Source organism: Phoenix dactylifera, chromosome 1 (genome assembly GCF_051530095.1).
Source record: "Phoenix dactylifera cultivar Ajwa chromosome 1, Ajwa_hap1_PhDact_Kaust_v1.1, whole genome shotgun sequence".
Lineage (NCBI taxonomy): Eukaryota > Viridiplantae > Streptophyta > Magnoliopsida > Arecales > Arecaceae > Phoenix > Phoenix dactylifera.
This window is the reverse complement of record NC_143190.1, coordinates 31551220-31576071: the sequence shown is the minus strand read 5'-3', so window position 1 is coordinate 31576071 and position 24852 is coordinate 31551220. Positions and strand designations below refer to the sequence as shown.

General features: G+C 37.0%; 1 protein-coding gene across 22 annotated transcripts; it reads left to right on the top strand.

Annotated features, from left to right (window-relative positions):
* Window positions 1-2209: 2209 nt before the first annotated feature.
* Window positions 2210-16820, top strand: LOC103724194 (uncharacterized). 22 transcript variants are annotated; one of them, XM_089930531.1, is made up of 7 exons: window positions 2210-2576; window positions 3275-3406; window positions 11362-11417; window positions 11517-11599; window positions 12619-12661; window positions 15441-15520; window positions 16477-16820. In XM_089930531.1, exons 3-7 carry the CDS (start codon window positions 11396-11398, stop codon window positions 16621-16623), a joined length of 375 nt encoding a protein of 124 aa, XP_089786657.1. In that variant the 5' UTR covers window positions 2210-2576; window positions 3275-3406; window positions 11362-11395; the 3' UTR covers window positions 16624-16820. The 22 variants fall into 22 exon arrangements, 5 of the variants coding, with proteins under 5 accessions (XP_089786657.1, XP_038982093.2, XP_026656205.3 ...); XR_003383099.4 differs by lacking the exons at window positions 3275-3406; window positions 15441-15520 and adding an exon at window positions 12193-12257; XM_039126165.3 differs by lacking the exon at window positions 3275-3406.
* Window positions 16821-24852: the final 8032 nt, after the last annotated feature.

Below are 24852 nucleotides of genomic sequence, written 5' to 3'. Positions count from 1 at the left end.
CTGTTTGGGGGAGCTTTTGGAGGGCCAGAAAGCACTTTTAGATGAAAAACTGTGTTTGGTAAATTTTTTAAAAAGCTGTTTCAGCTTTTGCGGGAAGCTGAAAACAGCTTTTGGGAGGAAGCTGTTTCAGCTTTTTCGAAAAGCTATATTTTTGACCAAAATACCCCCATTTTAAAAAAAATTTCCTTCCCCAAAATCGTCTCACCGCCTGTTCCTCTCCCCTCCTGTTCCTCTCCCAACCCACCCGCACCCCCCCCCCCCCCCCCGCCGCCCGCCTGTTCCTCTCCCAACCCACCTCCCAACCCACCTGCACCCCCCCTCCTCGCATCGCCGCCGCCGCCGCTGCTGTGCCTCCCTCTCTCCCACGCCGCCGCCGCACCCCCTCCCTCTTCCACGCCGCCGCACCCCCTCCCTCTCCCACGCCGTCACTGCAGTGCCTCCCTCTCCCCCGCCGTCGCATCCCCTCCCTCTCCCTCGCCGCTGCAGTGCCGCACCCCCTCCCTCTCCCCCGCCGCCGTAGTGTCGCACCCCCTCCGGCGCCGTCGGCCACCGAGACTGCCGCCGGCCACGGCCCGGCCCCCTCCCGCGGCCGCCGCGGCCTGGCCCCCTTCCGGTGCTGCCGGCCGCGCGGGAGGAGAAGAACGGAGAAGGGGGCAGAGGAAGGAAGGAGAAGAAGAGAAGAAAAAAAGAAAAGGGAAAAAAAGAAGAAAAGAAAATAAAATAAATGAAAAGAAAAGAAAAGAATAAATAAATAAATAAATAAATAAATATATAAATGAATGAATGAATGAATGAATAAATAAGATAATAAATAAATACATTTCAATGGATAAAATAATAAATAAATAAATGCATAAATAAAAATATATATACGAATGAACGTATAAATAAATAAATAAAAAGAAAAATAATGAGTGAGTGGCAAATAATCTGATCCTTATGATATTGATAAGTATTATGAATTTGTCGCCATTGCAAATAGTTAAATAAAGAGATAATCTATTAAACAGATAAATGGTTATTTATTGTTGTATTATACTATAAATATATTATTATATTACATTATATCATAATACATTAATATGTAATGTTAAATAATTTAATATTATGTTATATTATGAGAAATTAATTTATACTAATAATATATTATTTTATACCTTTATTATTGTATTATACTATACATATTATATTATATTACCTTATATCATAATACATTAATATGTTATTTTAAATAATTTAATATTATGTTATATTATGAGAAATTAATTAATACTAATAATTATAATATTTTATATCTTTATTATTGTATTATACTATACATATAATATATATTACATTATATCATAATACATTAATATGTTATGTTAAATAATTTAATATTATGTTATATAATAGAAAATTAATTTACTCTAATAATTATATTACCATTATGCTATGCTATGCAATATCATATTACTATATTATAATAATAATATTTTATATTACAGTAATATTATACTATATCGTATATTATGTATTAATATATGTTATGTTTTATCATGCTCTATTGTATAATACTATGCAATGTCCTTTATGGTAATTTTGTCATATAAAAGTACTTTCTCAGTTTGTTTACCAAACATATATTAAAGTACCACAGCACTTTAAAAATATAGTTACCAAACAACAAACAGCTTTTTATAACAGCTCTACTTCAGACAGCTCTACTTCCAACAGCTCTACTGCCAACAGCTCCCCCAAATAAGGCCTCAAACTAGGAGGCCATAACAGATCATGGCCAAACGCAGGCATGCAAAGGTAACCCAACAGGCCATAGGTTTGCCACAAATCCAACCATGGCTGCTAACTTCCTTCACCTCCTCCACTTCCTTATTTCCATTTTTCTTCTTTCACCTTGTAGCATTACCATTTGAATTTGGCCTCAGCCTCTATTTGAAGTAGGTTTGGTTAGCAGGGATTGGGAATTGCCAAATCGAAATATACTTTACCACCATTCAAATTCTGTCATCACATAAACAAAGATACACGCCGAATCCTATTTTTGGGCTTGCTTCTGGATTCCTATGAATTCACGTCCCACACTGCAATCTTGCGTACTATAATGGGTTGGATAATTGTTGGGTACTATGATGGGCTGGCCTGGGCCTGTCCCTGGGCCAAGATTTAGAGAACTTTTGTCCACGCGCGTTCATGCTTTATGCGTAACCCGTATTCCCGCTTTTCTTTATTCTCACTTCACCACCGTCTCCGTCCGCTCTCCGGCCTGATCTCCGCTCGCTCCGGCTCTCACAGAAACTAGGGTTTATTGCCGACGCGATGCACCGTGCACCCCGCCGTCATCGATCGGTACTCCGGAACCCTCGCTCTCCGGCGACGACTTCTCGCTGGCTGGGGTTCTTTCTGGTGTTTCGGTGGTGGATTTCGATCGATCGGGGATCGATCTGAGGGCGATGATGGCGGTGGCGGAGGAGAAGAAGTGAGCGAGAGGGAGGCGAGGATAGAAAGCAAGTACGAAGGACTGCGAAGAACGCGTCCAAGAAACTCCTTGCGGGCCAAGGGGAAGAGAAGGAGAAGAGGTGGTGATGTGTGTTTAACTTATTAATTTTTTCTTCATCTCCTTTTCTTTTACACTTTTCTGTTATTAACTAGGGATCTTCACATTATTCGCAAAGGAAGAAAAAGAGGAAAACAAGAAAGTTATTAAGAATCACAATTTTTATGCTGATATTTCCTTTAAATCAGATCTTGGAATAGCTGAAATCGTTTCTTCTACAAAAGTGGGGATTCTTGAATATCCTCTTGCAGTAGATCGCTGGAATCGATAATAGTGCATCCGATCCTTGTTATAGTTCCAGGAACCAACTTGCATAAAGTTGGTTTAGTTATAGGTGGAAGGGGTTGCATTATTGATGTGAGATGGATTCAGAAAAAGGGGGGTTCCAGTTATAATCCAGAAATGATTCGTGTATATATTTCACAGAAACGTGAAATCAAAGTAGGTGATAAAGTAGCTGGAAGACATGGGAATAAAGGTATCATTTCAAAAATTTTGCCTAGACAAGATATGCCCTATTTGCACAGTTATCAGCCTAAGCTAATACAAGGCTAAACCCTCCAGTGACCACGTCAAATTGTTGAGAGGAAGATACTCTATTAATACTAGCACCGGATTGACCATACTAAAGTTCTAAAATTTGTACTATTCACTTATAAATTTCTTTCCAAACTCGGTTAATTACCAGCATTGAAGAGACCATCTATGCCATCTTGCCAGGTTAAGTTGAAGAGCTGTCTGTCTTTCCTTTTCCAATTCAAAGAAGTGTATTCATGGATTATTTCAGTCCGATGTCTTTATGTGCTCACTTTCAAATATTCTACTCCCTAGCTCTTGTACGCTATTCATAAGGTTCGTATGTGAAAGTACTTGGCTTATGCTTTACAACTTTACTAAATACATGTAGAGTGAGTTCATGTCAGCATAAGTTTCTTCGGAATGTCTCTGTTCATGGTTTAAATATTCAAGAATTTTCATTATGTATTATCATGGATCATGCCTGAAATTTTATTTTATGGTTTATCAATTTTGGTATTGGGCTTCTCTGTATAAACTTTGATGACTTGGAAAATAAAAGTTTTTTGATTCAAGCAAACCTAAATGCAGGAGGGTGTTGGAGGGAGCATTGGAGAGAATGAAAGTGCATCATGCAAATAGCTTTAGGAACTTAATTACGAGATCAAGCAGTGGAACGAAAATGTTGAATTAAAAAAGGGGGAAATTTTAAATGACATAGCTAAGGCAGACCAGTATAAGCAGATGTAGTTGCTCAAGGACATTTGAAGTAAGGAAATTCGTTGATTTTCATATATTTATTATTATTAGTTAATAGTTGCATTGATTTCCAATTTAAAGTGCACAGCATGCTTTTCTTCAAATCATCCGCTGCTAGTGCTTGAGAATGAGTTGCCGCTTTGTTTGGTCTTGGAGGAAGAGAAGGGCTTCTGGAGCCTTTGGAGAGAGAAGAGGGGGAGGACAAAGGCTATCTATGGTTGCTGCGAAGCATGCTTTGAAATCAAAACTTGTTAAGTGGGGATTCACACAGTAAATTGCGTTAATCTATTGAAGTAGAAGATGGAACTTGGAGTTGATTAAATGAAAGACTTGGAGATCAGGGGAGGTAGATGATGGCTTCTTATACATTCGATTATAGCTAAGTACTATAGAGACAAGCCATTGAGGAATGAGGCTGGTGTTAGGTTCAAGGGTTGGAGAAGTTTACTATTTGAGACTTTATTTGGTTTCGAGGCTAAGTTGTAATGCGAGTTTTGGATATTAAATAAATCTGTAGATGTTAGGTTTTGATTGTTAATAACTCGTAGACTTCAATTTGTGACTATTGGTGCGAAAGATGGTTATATGGTCTAGTTTTTTTCCTCCATTTTTTTTTGTTAATGAAGAGTTTCTGGAGATATTCTGCATTTTAACCTTGTTCAAATAGGTTAAATTTGAAAGGGATAAAATTGATACAGAAAGTAGAGATGGAGTAATTAACTCGTAAAATATTAAATAATTGCTTATGAATTTTCAACATTAATATATTCTTATTTAGGAAAAGATGAGAATGCAGCATTCATAATGCCAATATGATTTCTCTAGTCAATATAGATGCATATATTTTGACACTAACCAACATTGGTACAATTTGACGTGGTCACTGGATGGTCTAGCTAGAACCTTCTATTTAGTAACAATGAAGGAGCACCAAAAGCATATAATTCATTCCTTAGTCATGCCTAAATAAGAAGCGCTAAAGAATGGCGGCCAAATGTCATAAAGTTGAGCAAGAAGCCACGACATGTCTTTGGTAAAAGAACATGGTGTGTGTGGCATTACCATCAAGAAAACTCTCCTCCAAAAATAGCTCATACAAGGAAATCTCCATGCAAAGATGGTCATAGTAAGTTAGATAATTGTAGTGGCTTAAACTTGGGAAGATGATTCACTTGGGACTTGAAATTGTTCATGGTTTCCCAAAAAAATCGTACTCTTCTGCTCAGAGATGATATTAGTTGGGCGAACTCTAATGGTCCCTTTAATGGCCCTTGATTGCGACGCAGAACTCTGAAAATAATTGTGTCACACCATTGAGCAAAAGAGTAGTCATGAAGTAGCTGCTAGTGGTTGATATGGATTAAAGTGTTAATTGACAACGTATGATATATACCATGCAGTGGCTTTTTGGTGAGCAACATTGACATGGTACTAGTTGCATTTGAGTGCGTGACATGCAATCAAGCCAAACATTCGGATGGCACGGCATGGTGCATAACTTGTTGGTGCCAAGTTGGCAAGCCACCAGCATCTGTTACCTAATCCATGGAGGCTGTCTTCGCATGATTGCATAAATAATCTAGAAAGTTGGTTTAGTTATAATAGTACATGGAGACTAGCAAATTGGTTTAGTTATACTTGGTTGGCCCCAAGATGCCATATTGACCTCGTACCATCCTATCCACTCAATACTATACCCATGGTACGCCATACTGTTCCAAATTGGATGGAACGAGACGTACTGTATCGGTTTGGTATCGGTACTCGGTATGGGTGGTGTACCGATACTCGATACGCCAAAAAAATTTCGTACTATATCGTAGCAACACTATGCTTGTGTGGCATCAGTACGGGGTATGGTACCAAGATGGCGAACCTTGATTGTACCCTTGGTTTATCTTTTCTTGCTCACTTTAGCTGGATCTTTACTAGTTAGTATGTTGTGTTGGTACAGTATATGGCACAATGCATGCCATGCCAACTAAGGATTGGCGTGGTCCTGATCCTTTAAAACCTTGATTTCTAAAATAAAGGAGATAAAAACAATGAGAGGTGGTATAATTGTCAAGAAATAAGAATCCCAGCATTGCATCTTCTAGTCCAAAAAATTGTGTTCATTAATAGCACCTTACAAGTTTGTGCTGTTTACTTTCATTATTTTATCGCCTTTCGAGGAAAATAAGCTAAAACATGAACAAGTCCACATGCTGTACAATGTGTCCACCTGCCCTTTATCTCTATAATTATTTGGAACTTCCTTGTATGATCACCATGCGAAATGTTAAGCTTTCTTGTTGCATAATTGATTCAGAACATATAGAGGATGCAATCAAAAGAACCATTATATTATATTAGTAAATATTCAAAGAAATTATACTTTCCATTACAAGACATATTATATTGTTTCATTAGCATTTTCTTTTTTTGTTAATTATTGGTCTTCAATCACCAAATGACATAATGTTTCTATTCTGCTTATTATTTGTGACAGATTAGTTGTCAAAGTTTTCTAGGCTACTTTTGAGCCTTGTCCAAGATTTGGTCTTAATTTGAGTAGACTAAGTAGTGATTGTTACTGTTAGAAATTTCAAAGCAAAGGTCTGCTGGATCGGTGTCGAGGATCGGTGTCGAGAGTCATACCGATTGGCGATTGGTTTGGTTCAGTATAGTATGGGTCTATATCATACTGTTCCTGAGTGTATGGAAACAAGGAGAGGGAGGGGGAGAGGGAGGGGGAGAGGGAGAGGGAGAAGGGGGAGAGGAAGGAGAGAGGCCTCATCAATGGAGAACTTCGAGAAGACAGGGAGGGAGAGGGAGAGGGGGGGAGAGAAAAGAGATGAAGGGAGGGAGGGAGAGAGAGGTCAAGGCCCCATCGACAAAGAGCTTCGAGAGCTCCGGATCTGGCGACGAGAACTTTGAGAGAAGGGAGAGAGACTCACCAGATCCATTGATAGGGAGCTTTGAGAGCTTCGGATCTGGTGGTGGGAACCCCAAGAGAGAGGGGGGAGAGGGAGAGAAGGAGAGATTAACTGGATCCATTGAAGGAGACAAGGACTTCGAACGGGGACGACGGCTTTGACGGGAATGAGTGCTTCGAATGAGGGAAAAACACCATTTATAAGCCATTTCGAAGGAGTGAATCATGTTGGTAACCATGGTTTGCTGAACCAACCGATACTGGTCGATTCAGCCCGTACATACTGGTACCGACAGGCACCGGTACGGTACAGTTATTGAAATCGGTTCCGACCCAAACCGATTGGTTCATGGCTTGTATCGGTGCGAATGGCTTGGTTCGCACCCGTACATATCCATACCGGTCGGTTCGCACTGGTACGAGGTGTTCTGCACGGGAGACAGTGCGTGGCTTTAGCTACACGCTGTGGCACTTTCGGTATGGTACTGGTTCGGCTCGGTTCGGTACCGTACCGATACCGAACCGCACCGGTATGTCGGTACGGTTGGTACGGCGAACCTTGCTGGTAACCAATCCGGTTCTTTACGTTCCGAATCGGCTAGTTCGACACTATTTGGCTTACCTTGTTCAAAACAAGTTTTCAATTTCTGAAATTATATACGGACTTCTGAGGACATACTAGACAGGGGTGCGTAACATGATAATAGGATGCCCTTTTTATATAAATGGTGGATCTTGGTGCAACAATATGGTTACTCAATTATGACATGAGTATCATGGATTCAAAATACGCTCTGCATGTGGGGGTAAGGCTGCGTACATCTGACCCTCGCCAAATTCCACAGTGGCTGGAGCCTCGTGCACTAGGCCTCTCTTTTTTTATACAAGATGCCTTTTTTATTGAAATTTCATCTCTGGATTTTTTGTCTACTGGTCCCTTGCGCACTCCCTTAAACAAAAAGTTACCTTAAAGGCATATTATTAGTTCATGTGAGACAAAAGGAGACTAAGACTCTAGGCAATGGGTTCCTTTCCCCCTTTTTTTACTATTTTACCATGTGTTCAAATTGCTTTTGGGCTTCCATACACTTCACTCAGTCTAACATTTTCAGCATCGCGGTTACTTGAACATTTCAAGAGATACAAGGCATGCATTATTGAAATCATGATAGAGGAACCATTGCTTTAGAAATGGGGCTTAGCAATGCCATTCTTGTATAGAACTATGTATTTGATACAGGCGTTTCTCACTATCCTTACCAAGTCTCATCAGAATCAAGTTAGGCTGATTGCTGGAGCCTGGGTGGGGTTCTCTCATCTTATCTGCAAATATTAGTTGGACCTACGAACATCATTTTGCTCTTTCTGCCCCACTTTTTCCTTTTTAAAAAAATAAATAATGATGAAAGCAGTGTTATTAGCTAAGTTTGATCGGGTAGCAATTAAAGAATGAATGTTGCTCTGGCTCAAATGGTGGGATTGGTACACCTCTATATGCTGTAATCAGAAGGTACTCTTGAGGTCATGCTACGACCGCCGATTGGAGGTAGGTGCCTAAATTAAGCTTGTTCCTTTCTAAGGCAGTAAGTGAAGGAAGCAAGAGCTGCGGAAGAAGATCAGTGCCAGGCTTGTGCAGTTAAGGTTGTTGTACACGACCTTAGTTGAGCATTCAGTTAGAGACGACGATCGCAGGTTCAATGTATAATCTTCTTTAATAATATTTTCACTTGCTTTTGCAGACTTTTTTGTTTTTTCAAATATGGACTGCCCATTAATGCTATCGTTGCAAGTTATGTGTAAAAGCTGTTGATCATTTCTTTGTTCATAAGAAAATTCCTTTTTTGATCACCTTACCCTCTATGCTTTCACGTGCTTTCATTTTAAAGCCTTCTTAATTCCTTTTATGGAATATATTCAATTAGCAAAGTTCTTGCATGAAAAGGACCACAAGATGCACTTGGTCTTCATCATGACACCATTGTGCATTTGGTTTGAGTTCTTGTGCAGGTAAATTGGTCGACAGTATCACCTTTCATACCTCAAGAATTTATCATGTTGTTGTCTACTAATTCAAATAGAACATCAGGGTTTATACGTCCTTTCGGTCTTCTTTGGTTATTGCCTTTTTCATTTCATTTGGAACACTTAATTTTTGGAGAAAGCCATTTTCATTTGGAATATGAAAGACAGGACTATTTATATAATTATTATAATTTAGTTATAATTATAATTATAATATTATTTTATTTGTACTCTTAATTAATATTTACAACTCTGGATAATTATGCTTTGAAGATTTTAGGTTCAAATAAAACTGGTAAACATTGTACCCAATTTGGCATGTTTACTATTTTTGTTTATATTTAATTTACAACTTGAAGTATGCAGTATGGTTTATCACTTGTTTGGCGAACAAGCTTTGGGACTAGAATTTTAGTTTAGATGTAGATGGATTCAGTTAGTAACTCGGACAATATTTGCCTGTAAAGGAGTACGGGTGTCAAGAGATGATCAATAATGTCTTTCTAGGTAAGAGACAATAAGTATCAGAGGTTGATGGTATGGCTTATGGAAGGTGGGGCAATATTGTGAAGACAAACTAGGTTGGGACGAGTAAGGCTGCAAATGGGTCGGGTTGACCCGTGACCCGATTCGACTTGACCCGTTTAGACCCGACCCGACCCATTTTTAAGGACATGTGGGGCCAGGTCGGGGTCTCAACTTGGACCCGTTTTATTTTTCAGTTCGGGTCTGGGTTTACTGAATCACGACCCAACCCGATCCGTTATTTTTTAGGTCAATTTTGGATTGTTTACCCAACGACTCAATCCGACCCGATCCGACCTGACCCAAACCTACAAGAGCTACCGTTTCTTTAAGGTACTTCATTCGATCTTTTCGCTTTCGCCCTGTTTCATTTTTTTTGGGTGGTGCACGACACATATTTGTTTGAGATTAGTGTGCTCTTGCTGGCATCGGACGATGTTTGATTTTAGCTAAGATGGCGCACTTTCCAATAATCAACAAAAAATGTTTTTGAGTGTTCTTTAGTTTTATATAAAATATAAATAAATTTAAGATTGAAAGTTGTACGACCGCAGCCAATACCAAAATTTTTGTTTTTTTTCTTTTTTTAAAATCTTTTTATTCTGGAAAAAAATTGCTCAGTTAGATACGTTTGTCGGTGGATGGGATGGGTGGACCGAATCCAACCTACACCGCTTCTAATAATTATGCCCAACCCAGCGCCCAAGTTACCTCTATCTTCTTCTATTCTTCTGATGTATTTATTTTTTAAAAAGGAAACACATGAGGCTACCATATTTTAGATCTTTGGAAGGATGTTGTGACATGCGAGACCTATCTCAGTGAACCCACAAGAGCCTCAAGAAAGCCATGGTTCTTCTGAATTTACTCATTATATCTTATCCTCACATATCCACGACTATTATAAGATGATGTTCTTTGCTTTTTTTTTTTTTTGCTTTTCATCGTTATACATGGACTCTACCCGACCCGAATAACCCATTGAGTCAAAAATTGTAGCTGTGGACCCAACCCGATCCGACCCGATCTTTTACTGGATTGGGTCGGGGTCATTCACGATCCCGTCTGACCCGACCCATTTGCACCCTTAGGGACGAGCAAGTTATTAAGTATATTTTGGGTTTTGAGAAGGATACTTCATGAGGATCTCTATAAAATTTGGAGACTTAGATTCGGCTACTTTTTCTTGCTGGTTGAGGTAGTAGCAGTTGTACAACTATTACATAACACTCCTTTGTGATTTTTCTTTTCAATTTTTTGTTTGTTTATTTTTTTGTCAGCCAACTTGGCATGATCTCCAACATAATAACATCCCTTGGTTTTTTCTTTCCTAAAATTTTGGAATTAATTTCTAATTATTTGAAATAAGAAAAGAAAAATAGTAAAAGGCAAGATATCTTTTCGACGCTGTTGAGCTGTAATGCATCTAATTTGCATATTTTGGTCCCTGTAATAACATTCCTTAAAAGGATCTTTGTCATTAATTTTTTATACATTTTCTGCTCCACACTCATTCCTGAGTTTTCACAAAATTCTATAATATGCAGTCAAATTGATGGTCCTCTGATGTGTTCCAGAAAAATGGGAAAGTTGTCTTGAATCTTGAAATAAACCATACCTGTATAATCTTTAGCATTCAATAAAATTAGTCCAATTTCACTATTGTTTCCCTATACAAGAATCGTCCACAGGGGCCTAATGGTATAGTCTTCTAATTTCTGCATTTATTATTTTAATTGTGTGGAAAATTTTAACGTCACATGTTCTATATTTAGCATTCAGCCTTCAATTCCATTGTTTGGTCTCGATTTGACTAACCTTATCCAGTGATACGTATTGTCCTGAGATCGAAACCAATGGAACAATTCTTGAGCGTATGAAATTTTATAGTTTGTCTAGGACACAGATTTTGACCTGTATATCATTCAGAAATCCAAGTTCTTGAACAGGATATAACATGGCCGACTTTTTCATTAAAGTCTGGAATTGATATCTGTTTCTTGACTACAAGTTTTTATTGGATTCCTTTGCTTTGTATCAAATTGATTTTATCAACTTTTCAAGCCAGGAAACTAGAAGACAGCCACTTATGCAGGTGAGATATGGGAGAGCTTTTGATATTAGGTAATGGGTGCTTGTATCCAATATTTTGCTGTGCTTTCATATATTTTTTCGAAAATTTCCTAGTCTTCATTAAGCCTATACTTTTATCGATGTTTTCAGTTTACACTTATCGGCGATGCAAGGCATGCTTCGATGAAATCATGATAGGGGAGTCATTGCTTGAGGGTTGCAGATATCATGAGGTGAGTGAGATATTTGCTATTAGCTTATTCTTCTAATTAATTTGTTGATGATTCTTTCTTCTGGTTTGCACATTTGAAAAACAAGGGATCGATATCCAGGTTCTAAATTTTTAAAAACACATGTGAATCACTTCTCTGAAGAGACCAGATTTGTAGATAGCCAAATACTGTAACGAAAAATGAAGAAAAAGTTAATCTTTTCTGCAAGCTAGGTTAGAAATTTATAAGCCTTATTTTGCTTTGTTTACAAGTTATTCACTTGGTAATAGATCAATAGATTTTGAATCATATCCAAGATTAAAAAAAATCTTGCTCCAATAATTCATTAATAAAAAAATCAATATATGCCACTAAATGATATATTTTAAATACTTGATTGAAGGTTCTGAAAGATTCCAATTTGGCATGTTTTGCAGATGGAGGAGAAATATTTGAATTTTGATTTAACATTCAACTGTTTTGAGAGTTCTATGTTAAGGGGATGGGGTGGGTTGTGCTTACGGTAGTTATGTTTTGGGTCCAGGACATACCCTTGATACTTTATGTTATTTAGACTGGATGGCTGACCTTAGTTTACTTCTATTGTGTTTAAGGTACCAGTTGCAAGCTTATAGTTTAGCAGGGCCATGGATGTAAAGCTGATACTCGTTATTTAGAGGTGAAAAACATTTATTCATTTGTATTGCATTCATATATTATGTCTGGCCAGTAAATCTTAGTGCATGATAATATGTTCCAGATAGGGGTCTAAAATAGGGTATTCTATGGCATTATGCTACGCTTCATGGCGTGCCTGTGATATGATGTAGTTATAAATGTTGTATGACATAATAGAGATTGTAATTTCACTTTATCTATTCGAAGTTGAGTAGGGTTAGGCTCTGAGTTTGAAAGGGTTATACTTGTTCTAGAATTTCTTTTGAGTATGTAATTTTGGAAAGTCCTAAAAATTTTGGCAATATGTGCAAAGAGTCATGAATTGATCATAAATTGAGTTACTTGTGTTTTATTTCTGTTAGGCGGTTAGAATCTTAATTTGGATCTTTGTACGTGCATATAAAGGTATGTTTTATTTCTGATTTATTCTCTGTTATGAGGTTAGAATCTAAGGTCATGCTTTATCTCTCGGGTGATCAAGGAAGTTTTATTTCCTTCTTCATATTTTTCTTCTTCTTCTTCTTCCTTTGCTTTATAACATTCCACATCATCCACTTGCATATTTATACCTTCCTCAATATATTTCTGTTCTTCTTCTGTTATTTCTTCTTTTATAGTTTATTAAACACCACTAAGTATTCATAGAATCAAAATAAATTCATCATTTAGCTTTATTGTGACAGTTAGTTACCACTAATTCCTTTGGCTATGTTTGGTTGTGGAATAAAGAATCCAGATTAGCTGGGTAAATGCAATAAGTTGGAGGGGAAAAGGAGGGTTAAATTATTTTACCTTTTGTTTGGATTTAGTTATTGGAGGAGAAAAGTAAAGCATTTATGTTGGACCTAATTTTCTGAAATACCTAATCTGCCCTCTGAAGAAGTGGTTTAACCATGTACTCAAATGAATGTTTGGCTGAAAGGAGGTCAAATAAGTGGGATAAAAGGCTCTTGTTCCTTCTTATTCCTAGCCAAACACAACCTTTATCAGGGCTTTAAATATCATGGTGACAGGAGCATCCCACTGTCCTAGTGTCAGGATGGGATGTGTTGGGAAATGGACAAGGACGGGTTGGGACATCCACTGTCTTGAGTGTTGGGATATGTGGGGCATTCCACAATATTTAAAACCTTGGCTTTTATGTTGAGTCACCTCTTCATCCTTTATTGCCCATTTATTGTTGTTGTTTTTGTTAAAATGTTCTATCGAGCTGTTTATATTTAACTTTGTCCAACCATATATTCTGAATGATAATATCCCCAACTGTGCAAACCTGAAAGAAAAAAAGATATTTAAAAACAGCGCCAATCAGACTTCACATTGAGGAATGTTGTCCTGTTGGTTTATTTTCTCTGTTTGGAAGACCCCTGGATTACGTTCTTTACAACATTAACATGTTGATGAGCATCTGTCCTAACTTGATAATTTCAGGAAAGTTGTATAACCTTCGGTCAGTTTATAATTCTTTGGCTGTAAATATGTGCATATGCTGTTTGTCAACATTGTGGAATCACACCAACACAGTACATTGGGGATGGCTAGTATTCCAGAAAATGACATGTTATTACGATTAAGGATGGCATCTATCTAAGAAAATGTCATGCTAGTTTAATATTTTTAAATATGGAAATGAGCTGAGCTTCAGGGTCTGAAGAGATCAGTTTGAATTTTGGAAGGATGGCATCCTTGTTTTCATATGAGTCTATTTTGTTTGCTGTATTTAAAGTTCCCAATGAGAGCAGACTTGTAACCAAAATGTTGGCAGATGGCTTAGGAGAGAGGGGTAGGGGTAAGCCAAAGATTTCAATATTTCATTAAGATAGGTGGGTTCAAAAGCATATGACACGGCTTGATAGTTCGATTTAACCATAAATATTGTTTTGATTGAAATGAATGATGGAAGCATCCTTAAATTTGACCCAAGTAGGGGATAAGGTGCAGCAAAATGGTGATATTAGAAAAGATAAAACTAGTATCATAGGCCAGGTTACAAGTGTAGGCATGGAGCCACTTAGATGTTATCCACCTGAACCTCCTTGAAGAAAATGCTGCCCCTTCTCTTAGCAGCCTCCATCTTGGGCTGACGGTCCTCGTTAATATAAGGAAACGAATTGCTATTTCTCCAGTGGGTTAGGGACTAAATAGTGATGTAGTTGAGGAAAGTGGCTTCTTTCAATGTAGGAAACATGTCCTGGGTCATTTTCTTGTGTTTGTACATGTAAAACATCAGCCTTTTTCAATAATGTCAGCTTTATACTCATTATAAAATTCTACACTAAAAGTTTAGGGACTTAATAGTTCATAGTGGTCGAGGACCGACGAGGTTACCCTTAATAGGGAAACCTGCCTTAGGTCCTTTTTTTTGTGGTCTTTTGCAAGTGAAATGCCAAATTAATGTTCTTTGCACAATCCATGCAACACTTTTCTTATCTTCTGTTTATTTTCTCACAATCCTTGGAAATTACCAATGGATCAAGAGAGTGGAATCATTCTCTTTCTGTTATAGTCCTCCTCTCCTTTAGGTTTTGAAGTGCCTTTGCTGTCCAGGCCAGGTGATAGGGCCATGGTTTTGTAACAATAATGGATGGAAACACTCATGAAGGTATACCATTCACTGAGCCCTCAAAGCATCGCTTGAATGCTTATGGTTGGTTTTTATGCAAATTGTGACCACATTATACATGAGCCCATTAACTATTTACTTGTCCTTTTTAGCACACATGTCATGGGTGTTTGATGAAACTCATGCCATGCAGGTTCATGGCTGTGCATGTTACTCTCTTGTCTTATATATGTGTATCAAATATATCAAATATTGTGAGAAAAGCCCAAACATCCTAGATCAGGCAATTCAAGCCATTATAGGCAAATGGGAAAATACTCGGGTTGGTTTAGATTTTATATGTGTGGATTGGTTATGATGGAATCACTGCTCCCTCCTAGTCTACTGTATGGCTTCATAAGCATGTTCAAACCCACTTGTGTCTGGCATCACTTATACTGTAAAGAAAACGGTATAGTTACTGGTCTCAGCAGATTCCGTGTAGAAAACTCTATTAATGTCATTACTGTAGGTTTTTACGTCAAGAAGGTATTCTTTGTTATAATCCATGCATATTGCTGTTGCATGCCCTGTATCAATTGTAGACTGTTCGCTATAATCCCTTTTGTTGCTGAAGTAAAGGGCAGCAGGACTCGATATTCTGTCAAAAATTTGACAGATTGGATACCAGATGGTTGACCTCTGAAGGAGTAAAAAAAGTGGTAAGCACTACTGTGTTAACATGTGCATCTGCACTTTTGTAGTGATATTTTGCTATGCTTGATTTATGTACATGGCCTGTTATGGCCTTGGTGTGTGATGTATTCATTTTGGGCTTCCACTAGTCTGAAGAGGAAAAAACAGGCCTCACCTGTTTTTGAGGGGACCACAGACCTGACCCTGAAACACAAACTCATGAGTTACTTGCATGTACAAACAGTAGATTATCTCATCATGAATAAACATGTGCTTACCCGCAAGTTCTTTATACGATACATATTATGCTGCTAAAGATATGTATATTTGCATGCATATGGCATGTTTAATGAGTAAGCTCTGGTATAACTTTAAAAGGAAAACAATGTTTAATGAGTCAAAAAAAACAGCCATAAACATACTGAAATAATAGTGCAACTTTTACTACAAATCCAACATGAGAAGCCATTGACCTGGCTTTTTCTTTAGTTGTTGTATGTTTTCTCCATTCTGTTGGTCATCTCTGCATGCTGTATTGGTTGTACTTCCTGGTTTTGTGATCTGTCCATGCAAATCAGAGTATAGGAATGCATTAGTCTATATAAGTCTCTGCTAGCCATGTTTGAGGAAAATCAAGAAAATGTCTAATTTTATTTTTTATCATAAATACTGTTTAGTGGGATGGGAGGAATTTGTAAATAACTAGATGCCTGGAACCTAAGCTGGCAGTGTAGTAAAAATTTATGACTGTCCATCTGGGAAAGCTGATGACTTAAAAACATTGCATCATTGGTATCCTATTTTTTTTTAATCATCAGAACCTGTAGTTTTAAAAGATGTGTTATAGACCTTGAAGCTTATATAATAAATTTCATGATATTTCATACCTGATGAAACAGCAATTCTTTCTCCAGCAAGCTTCCTGGCAAGACTTGGAATACACCCGCTTAGTTGAGTTTCTTCCTTTTTTGTGGGTAGCCAGGTGGGGGTTTTCCATGAATTGATCCTTCAAAGCCAGGAGGCATTTCAGGATCTGAGTTTGGTTCATCATGGATTTGGCTATCCACCATTTGAACCCTCCGATTACCTTCAGATCGAAGGTGTAGCAGACTTTCAGCAGCATCTATAACAGCAGCATCAATAAGATGAGGTGGTTGTTCCTCTTGCTGGATGCTTTCTTCCTTTGGTTTTATGTGCCGAAAGAGACCCCACAGGAATATATTGTTCTTGCGTTCAGATTTCAGTGCCACTGCACATTTGTCATTAGCACAATTAATAATTTGAAACAATAAGTTAGTTGCGGGACAAGATTTCTGCAATTTATAATTGTTTGTGAACTTAACTGCATCATACTGCATTAAAGGAAAAAATAACTAACTTCCAACATATCAAATATCTTTTTTCAATGCATTGGTATTCAGCTTGTTATCATTCAACAACAAAAGAAAAATTGGCAATTATGGAACACATGAGAGAGTAGATTATGATGGACAATAGGCTATTAGGAAACAAGACTAAGTGTTAGGTTAGATTCAGAAAGGAGCATAATAAGCTTAGACCAAAAATGTGTTGGAATCTGAGAATTCATGAATTTAGCCCACTACATGGGGTAAAACTTGTCATTAGTCATTATCAGTACTGATTATAATTTTAGGCTAGATAAATTATTATCAAACTTGCAAAATTTGAAACCAATGGTTGATGGATGCAGAGCATGCCATGAATTATTCTACAAGATTTATGGGTGTGGAAGGCAGACAAGTGTAACAACTCGTAGGAGTTTGTCTGCAGTCATTTTGATGAATCAGAATCAAATCATTGCCACCAAAAGGATGTTTTGAAAAAAAACAAACATTTAAGTGACATATTATGGACATGGTGTAATAATTCAACTCACCCTGAGAATCCACATCGAGTTTTGTTGATGTAAATATCAGAAACTGGATGTCACCCTGGATGCATTGGAGTGCTCTATCCGTTCTATCTAACCTTTTCAAGAAATTCCCATACCTATCTTTGTACCTACAAAGCCAGATAGGTAGATCAAATAAGAACTGTTTCATATAAGGGTGATTTTGGTTCACTTAGGTGCTCATGTGTTGAATTGTTTGCTGTTGTCTTTTCAAACATAGTGCTATGCTACTCAAAATTAGATGCAGAACAAAAAAGTCAGTGGAAGCCATACTCTGGGAATTCTTTTGCGGAGAAGTATATGCCAATGTCTCTCAGGGTTGGCGGATTGGATTCAAAAGATTTTGGCCAAATGTCCAGCCGCCTGTGCTCCGTGAGCTTAAGCTTCTCTGGAAGCAATTTTAGCATATCATAGGCCTTCCTGTGCAGCTTCCCAGGTGTATGAGCTCGAATTCCAGTAAATGTCTGCAGAATTATATGACTAACTTCAAAATCCCCCCTGCAATGAGCAAGTGTTATAAAGTAGCAAATTTAGTGAAGTAGAAGGAATAACCATGCATGCAGGCATTCAGTTCCTCTAAGGAATAGATTTATGTTGCCATGGGCAGTCAGGGCAGCAACTGGTAACCCTGCATGGATGGTGATTGCCGGGTTTGTGTGTATAATGCATGTCTCGTGTTTGTGCACTCGCATGCTTGATACACGCGGGATGTTTATCATATGCCCCCGCCACACAATCACTATCCACACCGCGGTTGCTTTCGCCAATGGTGGCATGGCAAAACGTTCTGTCTACCTTTTCAGTATGTACATACTACTTTGTCTAAGTTCTATTGCATTGCACATGATTTGGTATATTTTTTACTGAAACCAGGATTGGTACAATTTGTTTTGAAAGAATAATGCTTCAAAATCAAGGATGAGAAGTGATGGATTGAACATGTGAAAAAAAGCTTCTTAGCAGATAACTAAGATGGAATGAAAAATCGCAGATAACTAAGATGGAATGAAAAATCTTACACATCAACATTTGAACTAAAGTAGTACAGATGATGCAAGCTTCTCAGCTCTAATTTCATTAGTAAATTCTGACGGACAAAATTTTTGACCAAAAGATATCTTTTGTACATAGGATCTGGCATATCCATCTAGTTAATACCACCCAAATTCTATATGCTAGTCCATGGTGATTATGCTCATGGTCTGCACCTTTTAATTTGGCAGACATGAAAAGTGAGAGACTGTCGCTTTATAGCAGCAAAGTTTTAGCTGCCCCTCAGTAGAAGAAAAATTTGAAGATAGCTAGCTTACCTCCAGCAAACATCATTTACAGGGGGATATGGCTCGTCATCTCTCAAAACGATATAGGGCCCTGGCTGATCAATCATCTCAGCATTAGAACCTGTCAAAAATCTCTCTTAGTTCATGTATGAAGAAATGTCCTGTTGCAAATTTACATTACTGAAACTATGAAGTTACCACACTCATGTGCCACTTCATGTCTGTTAGACAAGATTTAAATATAAACAGGCGAATTTTCTTGCCTGAACCAATTGGCTGGAAAGAATCCGTAGCTGCCTGCTTCTGTGATGCCATAGAACCCATATTGCCTTGGCCTAAACTACGTGGTAAAGTAGGCAGACATTGCTAAAATGAGGTCAGTACATTTCTCAACATGATGGCTGAATGCAGACATATTTAGAAGAAACTCAAAACAGAATACTAGTTGAATGTTTGCGCTCTCTAGTTTGCAATGACAAAGCGTCAAGATCACTCTTTGATTCCATTATTTTTCAAAATTATTTGCAGGGAAGTCATTTGCACAAGGGAGCCTTATCACACCTTTGTGCAGGCCCTCACTTTATTTCCAATGCATAGGTCTCTCTCCCTAATATATGAAAGTTAAGGGCTCGTTTGGTTCGCGGAAAAAGAAAGGGAGAAAGTGTGGTCAACGGGAAAGTAATGAGATACCTCTTGTTTGGTTGGAGTTTTCAAAGGAGAGAGACGAAAAAGTTGTATTCTAATGAAAATATGATTCTTACATTTTAAGGAAAAGTTTTTTCCATGAGAAACATAAAAAAATTACTTTTTCATGAGGCGGGAATCACTCTATTTTTATTTTTTTTCTAAAAAGGCCCTTCAGCATTAAAAAAGCATTAAATAGGTATTGAAGATCTAATTTTTATTAAGGATATAATAAAAATTATACATAATTTTCGCAGAAAAGTGGATAGTCAACCAAATATAAGCACTTTGGAAATCTGTCATTTTTTCATGGTCAACCAAACATGCCAAAAGTACTTTTCTAGGCATTCTTTTTGTAGGAATCTACTTTCCAAGAATCATATTCTTAGAAGGAAAAATGCTTCCCGTGAACCAAACGAGCCCTAAAGAATGAAGCCATTTTTTGGGTGTACTAAAGCGAGAAACTAGTGGCATAATTTTTTTTATTTCTTATTTTTGTTTTCCAAAGATTGAAAAATAAACTAGATTGAACCATGTATTGACTGGTTGTACATGGTTAAGAACTTTTGGTACCAAAACTCTTTTGATTTTTATAGAGGAGAAACCATCAGTAAAGAGGATTCGACTGCAATTCCAAACATTACTTAGCGAAAGATGTGCTAATACAGACCATTTGCTGACATGAAGCCGACAAGGGAGCAGCCCTAAACAAGTTTAAATGTCAAGAAGATAACCTGAAGAGGATGCTCGTACTTCAGAAGTCGTTACCGAACCACACTGTCGCCTAGGCTCAACTGGCTGACTGCTGCTGCTGCTACACTGTTCACAGTACCATTCTACTGGGATGGAATCAAGTTTCTGCCCATGCATGCAATAACTGGAAGTTGGGGAAAAAAAGGCACCAAAAACAAAGTTAAAAAAGCAAGTAGTATGGACTGACTGCAGCTAATCGAATCACGCACGTTTAGGGAATGGGCAGCGATGAGCTGACCTCTCTAAAAATTAGGGTGAGATTTTTCGGTACCAATGCTATGCTAATACTGTGTCAGTACAATATGGTATGAATTTTTTTGGCGTACCATCCATACCAAATGTCGATATGCCATCTGTACTGTATACCGGTACTACGGTATGGTATGCTTTTACTACTCGGTTCGGGTTGGTACGGCATATTTTGCTCAAAAATATTGCAGGCTTCACATTTACGGGTGGATGTTAAAAGTTAATTGCATCATTGAGGACAAGATAATTTATTAGCACCCCAGCTCCTAGTTGATCATAATATATGGTATAAGGTATCATTTGCTACAGCGAAGGATTCTTGTAGCAATAAACACATGAAAAGAAGAGGATCTGATGCAGTCACGAGCACGCCTATATATTCCCAGTGCTAACTTAACTAAGCACTAGATTCTGGAAGTATGGCTAATAACAAAATGTTTAACAATGTACATCAGGCTTAACAATGTTAATTAACATGATTAAAGGAGGAAGCATGGTGTTTCCTTGCCTCACCACACGACGGTGTGCTTAACGCAGATCTGCATTTCAAGGGTAGGGGATATTTTGATGGTAATTTATTGGATTTTCCTGCTTCAATTTAGCACTAGTATCAAGGTGCTCCTACCAGTTTGGATGACCAACTATATGTGCAGAAAAACAAGACCAATTCTCCAATCGGGAAATCATACTGAGACAGTAAGAATGCCTATTCTCATTTCTATTGGAATGCAAATAAGGATCAGTAAACAATTTGATTGCCTGCCTACTGAAGAGATTATGATATCTGAGAACATCATGCATCAGAAGGTGTGGTAATCGCAGCAATAAAAATGACCAGCTCTACTAGGAGGTACATACATGATTAAGCCTCTCTTTCTTTTTAAAAAAGGGAGGTACATTATTAAGCCTGTAAATTTTTAAGACATCGTAGTTTTCTGCAAATGAAGCAGACAGCTGTCATTGCCTAATTTCACTGTTCTACCCAGCCACTCCTGAGATTTCATTATAAGCATTAGAAATCTGCCCCATATTAGCACAAAGAAATGCAAAATTTTGTCTTCCTTAAGCTGGTCTCATGCATTGCAAGCACACTTGAAAGAATACAAAGGGAGTATACGTATGTTGTGAAGCTCTGCGACATCCGGAACAAGTCACGATATCTTGGTCAAATTTGTTGGATCCACACGTTTCGCAGGTTTTATCCTGCGCAAGCAAAATGGCGTCATTGCAGAGGATAAGAAAGGCTTTCAATGATGAATAGCTAAAAATATTCGCCAAATATGTTGGCTGAAAGCAACTAGTGGAAATCGACACACTAATTCTTATTAAAAATTTTACTCTTTATTTTTTTTTTTTTTAAGAACATGTAAGGTCTGTGCAGACATGTGTTCAATCCTAAATCAATTATTCGCTGGATAGATCTTGGATGCTTTTACAGGATCGAAAAACTCAAATAACACTTTCCAGCTAGTCTCTTTGGGTGAGGTTTTGGGTTGTGACCATTGATATCATAGCGAACTTAGCCCATAGTCTATGTGGACTAGAGGACACTGCAGCATGGGTTCATAGAGGTTGACTACGAGCCGATCGTGGTGGTTGTGATTATATTTAAATAGATTTGAACTTTTAGTCTGACGAGGACGTCAGGACTTAAATGGAGGAAGTATGTAAGGACCTGTGCAGCTAGCTTCTTTGGGTGAGTTTCTGAGTTGTGATAGAACATTTGGACAGATTTGACCAATATCTACCAAAATGTAACAGAGGAAGAGAGACTCTCTTCTCAGATACGCCAAGGCTAACTGATATTGGATATCAGTTCCCACAGCATTCTCACGACAGAAAGGTCTCACGTTGTGCATGCTCAATTTTAATCATGTTTACATAGGTTGAATGTAATATGTTTATGGCCACTTAGACAAGGCTTAATTATGAAACCACCTGAAGAGGACAACACCTGATGTTTTGAACTTGTCACAATATAGATATGGTTTAAATGGCAGATACCGATGGTAACAGATATAAACAATAATAAACTCAGGACACATATCCTTTTCTATGGACAAGAGAGTGGTGTGACCAAGATATATTTATAAATCTTGCCCAAGTAGAAAACCTGATCCTAGATGATCAATATGCCGCAATCTACATGTTATGCCACAGTTTATTTTCTTAGTAGTAATGTTTATATAATATTGTTATTAAAATATTATCAATATTTTCATATTATAATTAAAATAATAATTTGACAGAGTGTAATATAATATACTTATTAATATTATACAAGCAGAATACATATCACATATAATATAGTTATGATAATATAAATGCAATAATGTGACATCATATGTAAGTATGATATAATATAATACCATAAGATACATAATGTAATATATTACCATAATATATTTTGATATTAAATATCTATTAATATGTGATATGTAATTTTTTGTTATTATTTAGACATATGTCCATCGCCAGAGGTAATGACAGCCCTTTATTTCGGTTTTGTCCAATTTAAAAGGTTCATTACTTGTTGAATCAGTATTCCTGTGTCCAAAATAGTTACTGAAAAAAGAGTAGACTGGACTGAAAAATGGCGCCATAACTATCTCTATTCCTGTAAATTAGAGACAGTCTAAGACATGAAATCAACACAGAGAGAAAAGAGAGAAAATTCTGACCTACAATGGATTCAGAATCACCCCTACTTCGCTAATGTATCTTCAAACTTTCTTTCATGGATTTCCAAAAGAATGTAAGAGTTACTTAACAAAGGAGGGACATAACATTACTCATGACTTGCAGCAAGAAGTAGACATGTTCTGATTGGAAACAAATAAATAATCAAACAAACAATATAGCCATATCAAAAAAGGGAACTGGTTTAGGTCGCAAATAGTGACTGCAATCTCTTACTGGATGTCAAACACATGGTTATAAGGAAAATCCAAGATCTAAAGAGACATAAAACTAGTCGAGCCTAAATCCAAAGAGGAGTTAGTGTTAAACATAAGATAGTTGTGATCGAGAGAGTTCCAGGATTCTAATCCACATTCTCAACTCACTGTTCGCTACATATTACGATTGTAGTATATTGAGGGCTAAATCGTTTTTCCATCAAATAGAGTTATGATAGAGTCAGAAATCACATAGCAACAGAGAAAGGGATTATAGAAATAACAAGCAAGAATAAAACTTTTCCATCATAATGATCAGGATTGCATAAAACAGGGAAATGCTATGCTACCTACAAACGGTATAAGTTGTGAATGGAAGACTAACCTTGTTGGAGATTGCCATAGGTAATATAGTTTTTGGTAGTAGAACTTTTGGCCGTAAAGCTTTTATAAAAAAATATTTGTTGTTTGATAACTATATTTCTAAAATGTCGTAGAACTTTAATATATGTTTGAAAACTAAATTGAGAAATTACTTTTGGTATGACAAAATAATAATAAAATACATTGCACAGTATTATATAATATAGTATAATATAATATAATATAATATAATATTACAAGTTATTACATATTAAAATATTATTTCATAGTATAATATTATTATAATATAATACAATGTGATATAACATTATAATGTAGTATAATATTATATACAATATGGCATAATAATATAATATGATATAAAATATTATTACACAATAGAATACTAATGACAAAGCATAACATAATATAATATAATATAACATAGTAATGCATTATTACATATTAAAATATTATTATATAGTATAACATTATTATCGTGTAATATAATGTAATATATTATTGTAATATGATATTGTATAGTATAATAATATGATATGATGTGATATGATATAATACATCTAATATTATAAATAATTGTAATATATATGAATTATGTGATTTGTTCATAGGTATTTTAGTCACTATAAATTTTTGTTAAACCAAAAATAGCTTCTCAACATCAGCTAAGTAGAGCTTTTAGAAAAAAAATCTAAAATAGAGCTTCTCTCAAATAGAGGACTTTAGTTTTTTAGGAAACCATAAGGTACTTTTCAATATTTTATCAAACACTTTTATATCTCCTGATGGTGCTTTTCTTCTTTAAAAAGCACTTTTTATTCTTCCAAAAGTTCTTCCAAATATGGCTTTAAAAAAAGGAATAAAATACCGATTTTAAAAATTAGGTTTATTGTAATAAAATCAAAATCCTTATCTTGTTTTGTCCTTCTTACTTTCCTTATTTTATTTATCCTCATCCGAATTCATTTCCTTGTTTTGCCCCTCGCCAACACCTCCCCACACGGCTTCCCTTGTTTTGCTCCTCACCACCACCGCCTCCCCACACGGCTCCAGCTCTCTAATATTGTTGGCCGCACCACCGATCATACTTATTATCCTTAAGAGCCTCAACAAAACTGTTGCAAGGGACGTCGTCTTCTAGGGAAAAGATGCCCACAAGGGTCTCAAGAGGGAGTGCTTCTTAAGCTAGGAAGTGATAA

Excerpts from the sequence above, each read along its gene's own strand:
- LOC103724194 (XM_039126165.3), top strand. The coding sequence starts at position 11,396 with ATGGGAGAGCTTTTGATATTAG. Across the intron at positions 12,662-15,440 it reads CTTTGTACGTGCATATAAAG|GGCAGCAGGACTCGATATTC; the intron begins GTATGTTTTATT and ends GCTGAAGTAAAG. Across the intron at positions 15,521-16,476 it reads CTGAAGGAGTAAAAAAAGTG|GTGGGGGTTTTCCATGAATT; the intron begins GTAAGCACTACT and ends GTGGGTAGCCAG.